Source organism: Oncorhynchus mykiss, chromosome 13, assembly GCF_057628025.1.
Source record: "Oncorhynchus mykiss isolate SJ-2025 chromosome 13, ASM5762802v1, whole genome shotgun sequence".
In the NCBI taxonomy this organism is placed as follows: Eukaryota; Metazoa; Chordata; class Actinopteri; order Salmoniformes; family Salmonidae; genus Oncorhynchus; species Oncorhynchus mykiss.
In genome coordinates, this window is record NC_143034.1 from 77,201,371 (window position 1) to 77,212,164 (window position 10,794).

The window sequence follows — 10,794 nt, forward strand, 5'->3', positions numbered from 1 at the left end:
GCACTGAGACGGTAGGGCCTTAGTCCACTGCACCACTCGGGACCAGTCAGGGTATTAAACTAAGGAGCGCTGAGACGGCAGGGCCTTAGTCCACTGCACCACTCGGGAGCAGTCATTGCATTAAACTAAGGAGCACTGAGACGGAAGGGCCTTAGTCCACTGCACCACTCGGGACCAGTCAGGGTATTAAACTAAGGAGCGCTGAGACGGTAGGGCCTTAGTCCACTGCACCACTCGGGACCAGTCAGGGTATTAAACTAAGGAGCGCTGAGACGGTAGGGCCTTAGTCCACTGCACCACTCGGGACCAGTCAGGGTATTAAACTAAGGAGCGCTGAGACGGTAGGGCCTTAGTCCACTGCACCACTCGGGACCAGTCAGGGTATTAAACTAAGGAGCGCTGAGACGGTAGGGCCTTAGTCCACTGCACCACTCTGGACCAGTCAGGGTATTAAACTAAGGAGCGCTGAGACGGTAGGGCCTTAGTCCACTGCACCACTCGGGACCAGTCAGGGTATTAAACTAAGGAGCACTGAGACGCAGGGCCTTAGTCCACTGCACCACTCGGGACCAGTCAGGGTATTAAACTAAGGAGCACTGAGACGGTAGGGCCTTAGTCCACTGCACCACTCGGGACCAGTCAGGGTATTAAACTAAGGAGCACTGAGACTGTAGGGCCTTAGTCCACTGCACCACTCGGGACCAGTCAGGGCATTAAACTAAGGAGCACTGAGACAGTAGGACCTTAGTCCACTGCACCACTCGGGACCAGTCAGGGTATTAAACTAAGGAGCACTGAGACGGTAGGGCCTTAGTCCACTGCGCCACTCGGGACCAGTCAGGGCATTAAACTAAGGAGCACTGAGACTGTAGGGCCTTAGTCCACTGCACCACTCGGGACCAGTCAGGGCATTAAACTAAGGAGCACTGAGACAGTAGGACCTTAGTCCACTGCACCACTCGGGACCAGTCAGGGTATTAAACTAAGGAGCACTGAGACGGTAGGGCCTTAGTCCACTGCACCACTCGGGACCAGTCAGGGTATTAAACTAAGGAGCACTGAGACTGTAGGGCCTTAGTCCACTGCACCACTCGGGACCAGTCAGGGTATTAAACTAAGGAGCGCTGAGACGGTAGGGCCTTAGTCCACTGCACCACTCTGGACCAGTCAGGGCATTAAACTAAGGAGCACTGAGACGGTAGGGCCTTAGTCCACTGGACCACTCTTGACCAGTCAGGGTATTAAACTAAGGAGCGCTGAGACGGTAGGGCCTTAGTCCACTGCACCACTCGGGACCAGTCAGGGTATTAAACTAAGGAGCACTGAGACGGTAGGGCCTTAGTCCACTGCACCACTCGGGACCAGTCAGGGTATTAAACTAAGGAGCACTGAGACGGTAGGGCCTTAGTCCACTGCACCACTCGGGACCAGTCAGGGTATTAAACTAAGGAGCACTGAGACGGTAGGGCCTTAGTCCACTGCACCACTCGGGACCAGTCAGGGTATTAAACTAAGGAGCGCTGAGACGGTAGGGCCTCAGTCCACTGCACCACTCGGGACCAGTCAGGGTATTAAACTAAGGAGCGCTGAGACGGTAGGGCCTCAGTCCACTGCACCACTCGGGACCAGTCAGGGTATTAAACTAAGGAGCACTGAGACGCAGGGCCTTAGTCCACTGCACCACTCGGGACCAGTCAGGGTATTAAACTAAGGAGCACTGAGACACAGGGCCTTAGTCCACTGCACCACTCGGGACCAGTCAGGCATTAAACTAAGGAGCACTGAGACAGTAGGGCCTTAGTCCACTGCACCACTCGGGACCAGTCAGGGCATTAAACTAAGGAGCGCTGAGACGGTAGGGCCTTAGTCCACTGCACCACTCGGGACCAGTCAGGGTATTAAACTAAGGAGCACTGAGACGGTAGGGCCTTAGTCCACTGCACCACTCGGGACCAGTCAGGGCATTAATCTAAGGAGCACTGAGAAAGTAGGGCCTTAGTCCACTGCACCACTCGGGACCAGTCAGGGTATTAAACTAAGGAGCGCTGAGACGGTAGGGCCTTAGTCCACTGCACCACTCGGGACCAGTCAGGGCATTAATCTAAGGAGCACTGAGACTGTAGGGCCTTAGTCCACTGCACCACTCGGGACCAGTCAGGGCATTAATCTAAGGAGCACTGAGACTGTAGGGCCTTAGTCCACTGCACCACTCGGGACCAGTCAGGGCATTAATCTAAGGAGCACTGAGACTGTAGGGCCTTAGTCCACTGCACCACTCGGGACCAGTCAGGGTATTAAACTAAGGAGCGCTGAGACGGTAGGGCCTTAGTCCACTGCACCACTCGGGACCAGTCAGGGTATTAAACTAAGGAGCGCTGAGACGGTAGGGCCTTAGTCCACTGCACCACTCGGGACCAGTCAGGGTATTAAACTAAGGAGCGCTGAGACGGTAGGGCCTTAGTCCACTGCACCACTCGGGACCAGTCAGGGCATTAAACTAAGGAGCGCTGAGACGGTAGGGCCTTAGTCCACTGCACCACTCGGGACCAGTCAGGGTATTAAACTAAGGAGCGCTGAGACGGTAGGGCCTTAGTCCACTGCACCACTCGGGACCAGTCAGGGTATTAAACTAAGGAGCGCTGAGACGGTAGGGCCTTAGTCCACTGCACCACTCGGGACCAGTCAGGGTATTAAACTAAGGAGCGCTGAGACGGTAGGGCCTTAGTCCACTGCACCACTCGAGACCAGTCAGGGTATTAAACTAAGGAGCGCTGAGACGGTAGGGCCTTAGTCCACTGCACCACTCGGGACCAGTCAGGGCATTAAACTAAGGAGCACTGAGACGGTAGGGCCTTAGTCCACTGCACCACTCGGGACCAGTCAGGGTATTAAACTAAGGAGCGCTGAGACGGTAGGGCCTTAGTCCACTGCACCACTCGGGACCAGTCAGGGTATTAAACTAAGGAGCGCTGAGACGGTAGGGCCTTAGTCCACTGCACCACTCGGGACCAGTCAGGGTATTAAACTAAGGAGCGCTGAGACGGTAAGGCCTTAGTCCACTGCACCACTCGGGACCAGTCAGGGTATTAAACTAAGGAGCGCTGAGACGGTAGGGCCTTAGTCCACTGCACCACTCGGGACCAGTCAGGGTATTAAACTAAGGAGCGCTGAGACGGTAGGGCCTTAGTCCACTGCACCACTCGGGACCAGTCAGGGTATTAAACTAAGGAGCGCTGAGACGGTAGGGCCTTAGTCCACTGCACCACTCGGGACCAGTCAGGGCATTAAACTAAGGAGCGCTGAGACGGTAGGGCCTTAGTCCACTGCACCACTCGGGACCAGTCAGGGTATTAAACTAAGGAGCGCTGAGACGGTAGGGCCTTAGTCCACTGCACCACTCGGGACCAGTCAGGGCATTAAACTAAGGAGCACTGAGACGGTAGGGCCTTATTCCACTGCACCACTCGGGACCAGTCAGGGCATTAAACTAAGAAGCACTGAGACGGTAGGGCCTTATTCCACTGCACCACTCGGGACCAGTCAGGGCATTAAACTAAGGAGCACTGAGACGGTAGGGCCTTAGTCCACTGCACCACTCTGGACCAGTCAGGGTATTAAACTAAGGAGCACTGAGACGGTAGGGCCTTAGTCCACTGCACCACTCGGGACCAGTCAGGGCATTAAACTAAGGAGCGCTGAGACGGTAGGGCCTTAGTCCACTGCACCACTCTGGACCAGTCAGGGCATTAAACTAAGGACCACTGAGACGGTAGGGCCTTAGTCCACTGCACCACTCGGGACCAGTCAGGGTATTAAACTAAGGAGCGCTGAGACGGTAGGGCCTTAGTCCACTGCACCACTCGGGACCAGTCAGGGCATTAAACTAAGGAGCGCTGAGACGGTAGGGCCTTAGTCCACTGCACCACTCGGGACCAGTCAGGGCATTAAACTAAGGAGCGCTGAGACGGTAGGGCCTTAGTCCACTGCACCACTCTGGACCAGTCAGGGCATTAAACTAAGGAGCACTGAGACGGTAGGGCCTTAGTCCACTGGACCACTCTTGACCAGTCAGGGTATTAAACTAAGGAGCGCTGAGACGGTAGGGCCTTAGTCCACTGCACCACTCGGGACCAGTCAGGGTATTAAACTAAGGAGCACTGAGACGGTAGGGCCTTAGTCCACTGCACCACTCGGGACCAGTCAGGGTATTAAACTAAGGAGCACTGAGACGGTAGGGCCTTAGTCCACTGCACCACTCGGGACCAGTAAGGGTATTAAACTAAGGAGCACTGAGACGGTAGGGCCTTATTCCACTGCACCACTCGGGACCAGTCAGGGCATTAAACTAAGGAGCACTGAGACGGTAGGGCCTTATTCCACTGCACCACTCGGGACCAGTCAGGGCATTAAACTAAGGAGCACTGAGACGGTAGGGCCTTAGTCCACTGCACCACTCTGGACCAGTCAGGGTATTAAACTAAGGAGCACTGAGACGGTAGGGCCTTAGTCCACTGCACCACTCGGGACCAGTCAGGGCATTAAACTAAGGAGCGCTGAGACGGTAGGGCCTTAGTCCACTGCACCACTCTGGACCAGTCAGGGCATTAAACTAAGGAGCACTGAGACGGTAGGGCCTTAGTCCACTGCACCACTCGGGACCAGTCAGGGTATTAAACTAAGGAGCGCTGAGACGGTAGGGCCTTAGTCCACTGCACCACTCGGGACCAGTCAGGGCATTAAACTAAGGAGCGCTGAGACGGTAGGGCCTTAGTCCACTGCACCACTCGGGACCAGTCAGGGCATTAAACTAAGGAGCGCTGAGACGGTAGGGCCTTAGTCCACTGCACCACTCTGGACCAGTCAGGGCATTAAACTAAGGAGCACTGAGACGGTAGGGCCTTAGTCCACTGGACCACTCTTGACCAGTCAGGGTATTAAACTAAGGAGCGCTGAGACGGTAGGGCCTTAGTCCACTGCACCACTCGGGACCAGTCAGGGTATTAAACTAAGGAGCACTGAGACGGTAGGGCCTTAGTCCACTGCACCACTCGGGACCAGTCAGGGTATTAAACTAAGGAGCACTGAGACGGTAGGGCCTTAGTCCACTGCACCACTCGGGACCAGTAAGGGTATTAAACTAAGGAGCACTGAGACGGTAGGGCCTTAGTCCACTGCACCACTCGGGACCAGTCAGGGTATTAAACTAAGGAGCGCTGAGACGGTAGGGCCTCAGTCCACTGCACCACTCGGGACCAGTCAGGGTATTAAACTAAGGAGCGCTGAGACGGTAGGGCCTCAGTCCACTGCACCACTCGGGACCAGTCAGGGTATTAAACTAAGGAGCACTGAGACGCAGGGCCTTAGTCCACTGCACCACTCGGGACCAGTCAGGGTATTAAACTAAGGAGCACTGAGACACAGGGCCTTAGTCCACTGCACCACTCGGGACCAGTCAGGCATTAAACTAAGGAGCACTGAGACAGTAGGGCCTTAGTCCACTGCACCACTCGGGACCAGTCAGGGCATTAAACTAAGGAGCGCTGAGACGGTAGGGCCTTAGTCCACTGCACCACTCGGGACCAGTCAGGGTATTAAACTAAGGAGCACTGAGACGGTAGGGCCTTAGTCCACTGCACCACTCGGGACCAGTCAGGGCATTAATCTAAGGAGCACTGAGAAAGTAGGGCCTTAGTCCACTGCACCACTCGGGACCAGTCAGGGTATTAAACTAAGGAGCGCTGAGACGGTAGGGCCTTAGTCCACTGCACCACTCGGGACCAGTCAGGGCATTAATCTAAAGAGCACTGAGACTGTAGGGCCTTAGTCCACTGCACCACTCGGGACCAGTCAGGGCATTAATCTAAGGAGCACTGAGACTGTAGGGCCTTAGTCCACTGCACCACTCGGGACCAGTCAGGGCATTAATCTAAGGAGCACTGAGACTGTAGGGCCTTAGTCCACTGCACCACTCGGGACCAGTCAGGGTATTAAACTAAGGAGCGCTGAGACGGTAGGGCCTTAGTCCACTGCACCACTCGGGACCAGTCAGGGTATTAAACTAAGGAGCGCTGAGACGGTAGGGCCTTAGTCCACTGCACCACTCGGGACCAGTCAGGGTATTAAACTAAGGAGCGCTGAGACGGTAGGGCCTTAGTCCACTGCACCACTCGGGACCAGTCAGGGCATTAAACTAAGGAGCGCTGAGACGGTAGGGCCTTAGTCCACTGCACCACTCGGGACCAGTCAGGGTATTAAACTAAGGAGCGCTGAGACGGTAGGGCCTTAGTCCACTGCACCACTCGGGACCAGTCAGGGTATTAAACTAAGGAGCGCTGAGACGGTAGGGCCTTAGTCCACTGCACCACTCGGGACCAGTCAGGGTATTAAACTAAGGAGCGCTGAGACGGTAGGGCCTTAGTCCACTGCACCACTCGAGACCAGTCAGGGTATTAAACTAAGGAGCGCTGAGACGGTAGGGCCTTAGTCCACTGCACCACTCGGGACCAGTCAGGGCATTAAACTAAGGAGCACTGAGACGGTAGGGCCTTAGTCCACTGCACCACTCGGGACCAGTCAGGGTATTAAACTAAGGAGCGCTGAGACGGTAGGGCCTTAGTCCACTGCACCACTCGGGACCAGTCAGGGTATTAAACTAAGGAGCGCTGAGACGGTAGGGCCTTAGTCCACTGCACCACTCGGGACCAGTCAGGGTATTAAACTAAGGAGCGCTGAGACGGTAAGGCCTTAGTCCACTGCACCACTCGGGACCAGTCAGGGTATTAAACTAAGGAGCGCTGAGACGGTAGGGCCTTAGTCCACTGCACCACTCGGGACCAGTCAGGGTATTAAACTAAGGAGCGCTGAGACGGTAGGGCCTTAGTCCACTGCACCACTCGGGACCAGTCAGGGTATTAAACTAAGGAGCGCTGAGACGGTAGGGCCTTAGTCCACTGCACCACTCGGGACCAGTCAGGGCATTAAACTAAGGAGCGCTGAGACGGTAGGGCCTTAGTCCACTGCACCACTCGGGACCAGTCAGGGTATTAAACTAAGGAGCGCTGAGACGGTAGGGCCTTAGTCCACTGCACCACTCGGGACCAGTCAGGGCATTAAACTAAGGAGCACTGAGACGGTAGGGCCTTATTCCACTGCACCACTCGGGACCAGTCAGGGCATTAAACTAAGGAGCACTGAGACGGTAGGGCCTTATTCCACTGCACCACTCGGGACCAGTCAGGGCATTAAACTAAGGAGCACTGAGACGGTAGGGCCTTAGTCCACTGCACCACTCTGGACCAGTCAGGGTATTAAACTAAGGAGCACTGAGACGGTAGGGCCTTAGTCCACTGCACCACTCGGGACCAGTCAGGGCATTAAACTAAGGAGCGCTGAGACGGTAGGGCCTTAGTCCACTGCACCACTCTGGACCAGTCAGGGCATTAAACTAAGGACCGCTGAGACGGTAGGGCCTTAGTCCACTGCACCACTCGGGACCAGTCAGGGTATTAAACTAAGGAGCGCTGAGACGGTAGGGCCTTAGTCCACTGCACCACTCGGGACCAGTCAGGGCATTAAACTAAGGAGCGCTGAGACGGTAGGGCCTTAGTCCACTGCACCACTCGGGACCAGTCAGGGCATTAAACTAAGGAGCGCTGAGACGGTAGGGCCTTAGTCCACTGCACCACTCGGGACCAGTCAGGGTATTAAACTAAGGAGCGCTGAGACGGTAGGGCCTTAGTCCACTGCACCACTCGGGACCAGTCAGGGCATTAAACTAAGGAGCGCTGAGACGGTAGGGCCTTAGTCCACTGCACCACTCGGGACCAGTCAGGGTATTAATCTAAGGAGCGCTGAGACGGTAGGGCCTTAGTCCACGGCACCACTCGGGACCAGTCAGGGTATTAAACTAAGGAGCACTGAGACGGTAGGGCCTTAGTCCACTGCACCACTCGGGACCAGTCAGGGTATTAAACTAAGGAGCGCTGAGACGGTAGGGCCTTAGTCCACTGCATACTTTGCAAACATATTTTTGTAATTTATTTTGATACGTTAGTCTTTAGGGTATTTTGCTATTGTAATTTGTAATTATAATTTGCAATTGTAATTTGTCATTTTTGCCCATCCTTTCACATGACAGTAAACTTTGATTTGATTGGAGGCCTGTTATCCATCCTGATTTATTGTCCTCTATAGGGCTGATCTACTCTATCATATATACACGAATGTTTGGAATAATTTGTAAATAGGTTACTAAGGTTTTTTGCATCTTACAGACCGTCTACTTGTCTTTCTTTTTTAGGCCTGGGAGGATCGCCACCTGGTGGCCAGGATGGAGGAGCTGGTCCGCAGCCTGAGGGAGAGCCTCCAGAACCGGGCTCTGGATCACCTCTTCCTGGGGAGCGACAGCAGCTCCATCTTACCTGACTCTGTGGCTCTACCTAAGTTGGTCAAGGAGGCGGTGGGAGCTCCAGTGGAGGGTTCAGGGGGATGTTTGGGGGGTTCGACGGGGAACCTCTGGGCAGGTGTGGACCCAGCCTCATTGGACCTAGTGTCTGGCCGGTTGGCGTATGCCTGGAGCCATCTCCACCGGCTGATCAGGTTGGGCCGACCCCAGAGGAGTAGCTTGGGGCTGGGCAGGGCAGGCAACATAAACTGCCAGCATCTGCAACCTGGAGAATAACACACTTAAAAGGATTACAGGTGAAAACGGAGGTTCACAGCTAATATCCTCCAACAACGGGCCGAGTCAAACAGACAGATACATAGACAGACGGGATGGATGAAACACCAGGCTACTTGCACATCCAATGGTTGTACAGGAGCTACTGGTCTAGAATAAAATGAAAGCCTACAACAGTGATGGGACGTTCTCTGAGTCATCCCTCTTAACCAGTCACGAATGGAAATCATAGGGAATGTGTGAATTTGTAATTTATGATTTTGTAATGAATACATGTGTCATTTTTCCCCGGTACCAAATGAATGAGGTTTCATTCAAAACCAGAGTGATTGTATGTCTGCTTCTGGCGGTGTCCCTATTGGCACCCTATTTTGTATTTAGTGCACTACTTTCCCATAGGACTCTGGTCCAAAGTAGTGCACTAGGCAATAGGGTGCCTTTTTGGGATGCACTTCTGTGTTCTGTGCTGTATGTATTATCAGACAGTGTAATAGGCAGGGTACACTCCCAGTTTAAAGACAGACAGTGTAATAGGCAGGGTACACTCCCAGTTCAGAGACAGACAGTGTAATAGGCAGGGTACACTCCCAGTTCAGAGACAGACAGTGTAATAGGCAGGGTACACTCCCAGTTCAGGGAAAGACAGTGTAATAGGCAGGGTACACTCCCACTTCAGAGACAGACAGTGTAACAGCAGGGTACACTCCCAGTTCAGAGACAGACAGTGTAATAGGCAGGGTACACTCCCAGTTCAGAGACAGACAGTGTAACAGCAGGGTACACTCCCAGTTCAGAGACAGACTGTGAGACGGCAGGGTACACTCCCAGTTCAGAGACAGACAGTGTAATAGGCAGGGTACACTCCCAGTTCAGAGACAGACAGTGAGATGGCAGGGTACACTCCCAGTTCAGAGACAGACAGTGTAACGGCAGGGTACACTCACAGTTCAGAGACAGACTGTGAGACGGCAGGGTACACTCCCAGTTCAGAGACAGACTGTGAGACGGCAGGGTACACTCCCAGTTCAGAGACAGACAGTGTAATAGGCAGGGTACACTCCCAGTTCAGAGACAGACAGTGTAACAGCAGGGTACACTCCCAGTTCAGAGACAGACAGTGTAATAGGCAGGGTACACTCCCAGTTCAGAGACAGACAGTGTAACAGCAGGGTACACTCCCAGTTCAGAGACAGACTGTGAGACGGCAGGGTACACTCCCAGTTCAGAGACAGACAGTGTAACGGCAGGGTACACTCCCAGTTCAGAGACAGACAGTGTAATAGGCAGGGTACACTCCCAGTTCAGAGACAGACAGTGTAACAGCAGGGTACACTCCCAGTTCAGGGACAGACTGTGAGACGGCAGGGTACACTCCCAGTTCAGAGACAGACAGTGTAATAGGCAGGGTACACTCCCAGTTCAGAGACAGACTGTGAGACGGCAGGGTACACTCCCAGTTCAGAGACAGACTGTGAGACGGCAGGGTACACTCCCAGTTCAGAGACAGACAGTGTAATAGGCAGGGTACACTCCCAGTTCAGAGACAGACTGTGAGACGGCAGGGTACACTCCCAGTTCAGAGACAGACTGTGAGACGGCAGGGTACACTCCCAGTTCAGAGACAGACTGTGAGACGGCAGGGTACACTCCCAGTTCAGAGACAGACTGTGAGACGGCAGGGTACACTCCCAGTTCAGAGACAGACTGTGAGACGGCAGGGTACACTCCCAGTTCAGAGACAGACAGTGTAATAGGCAGGGTACACTCCCAGTTCAGAGACAGACTGTGAGACGGCAGGGTACACTCCCAGTTCAGAGACAGACTGTGAGACGGCAGGGTACACTCCCAGTTCAGGGACAGACAGTGTAACAGCAGGGTACACTCCCAGTTCAGAGACAGACTGTGAGACGGCAGGGTACACTCCCAGTTCAGAGACAGACTGTGAGACGGCAGGGTACACTCCCAGTTCAGAGACAGACTGTGAGACGGCAGGGTACACTCCCAGTTCAGAGACAGACTGTGAGACGGCAGGGTACACTCCCAGTTAAAATAAAAAAATTTAATAAAATGTTATTTGTCACAAATATGTAACTATGTAAAGGGAGCACCATATC

General features: G+C 53.9%; 1 protein-coding gene across 1 annotated transcript in view; it reads left to right on the forward strand.

Annotated features, from left to right (window-relative positions):
- itpripl2 (ITPRIP like 2) overlaps positions 1-9,000 on the forward strand; it is an 18,770-nt gene extending 9,770 nt beyond the window's left edge. The window contains exon 5 of the mRNA XM_036939796.2: positions 8,300-9,000. Within this exon, the coding sequence (XP_036795691.2) occupies positions 8,300-8,680 (381 nt within the window). The 3' untranslated portion in view covers positions 8,681-9,000. The remainder of the gene's footprint in view (positions 1-8,299) is intronic.
- Positions 9,001-10,794: the final 1,794 nt, after the last annotated feature.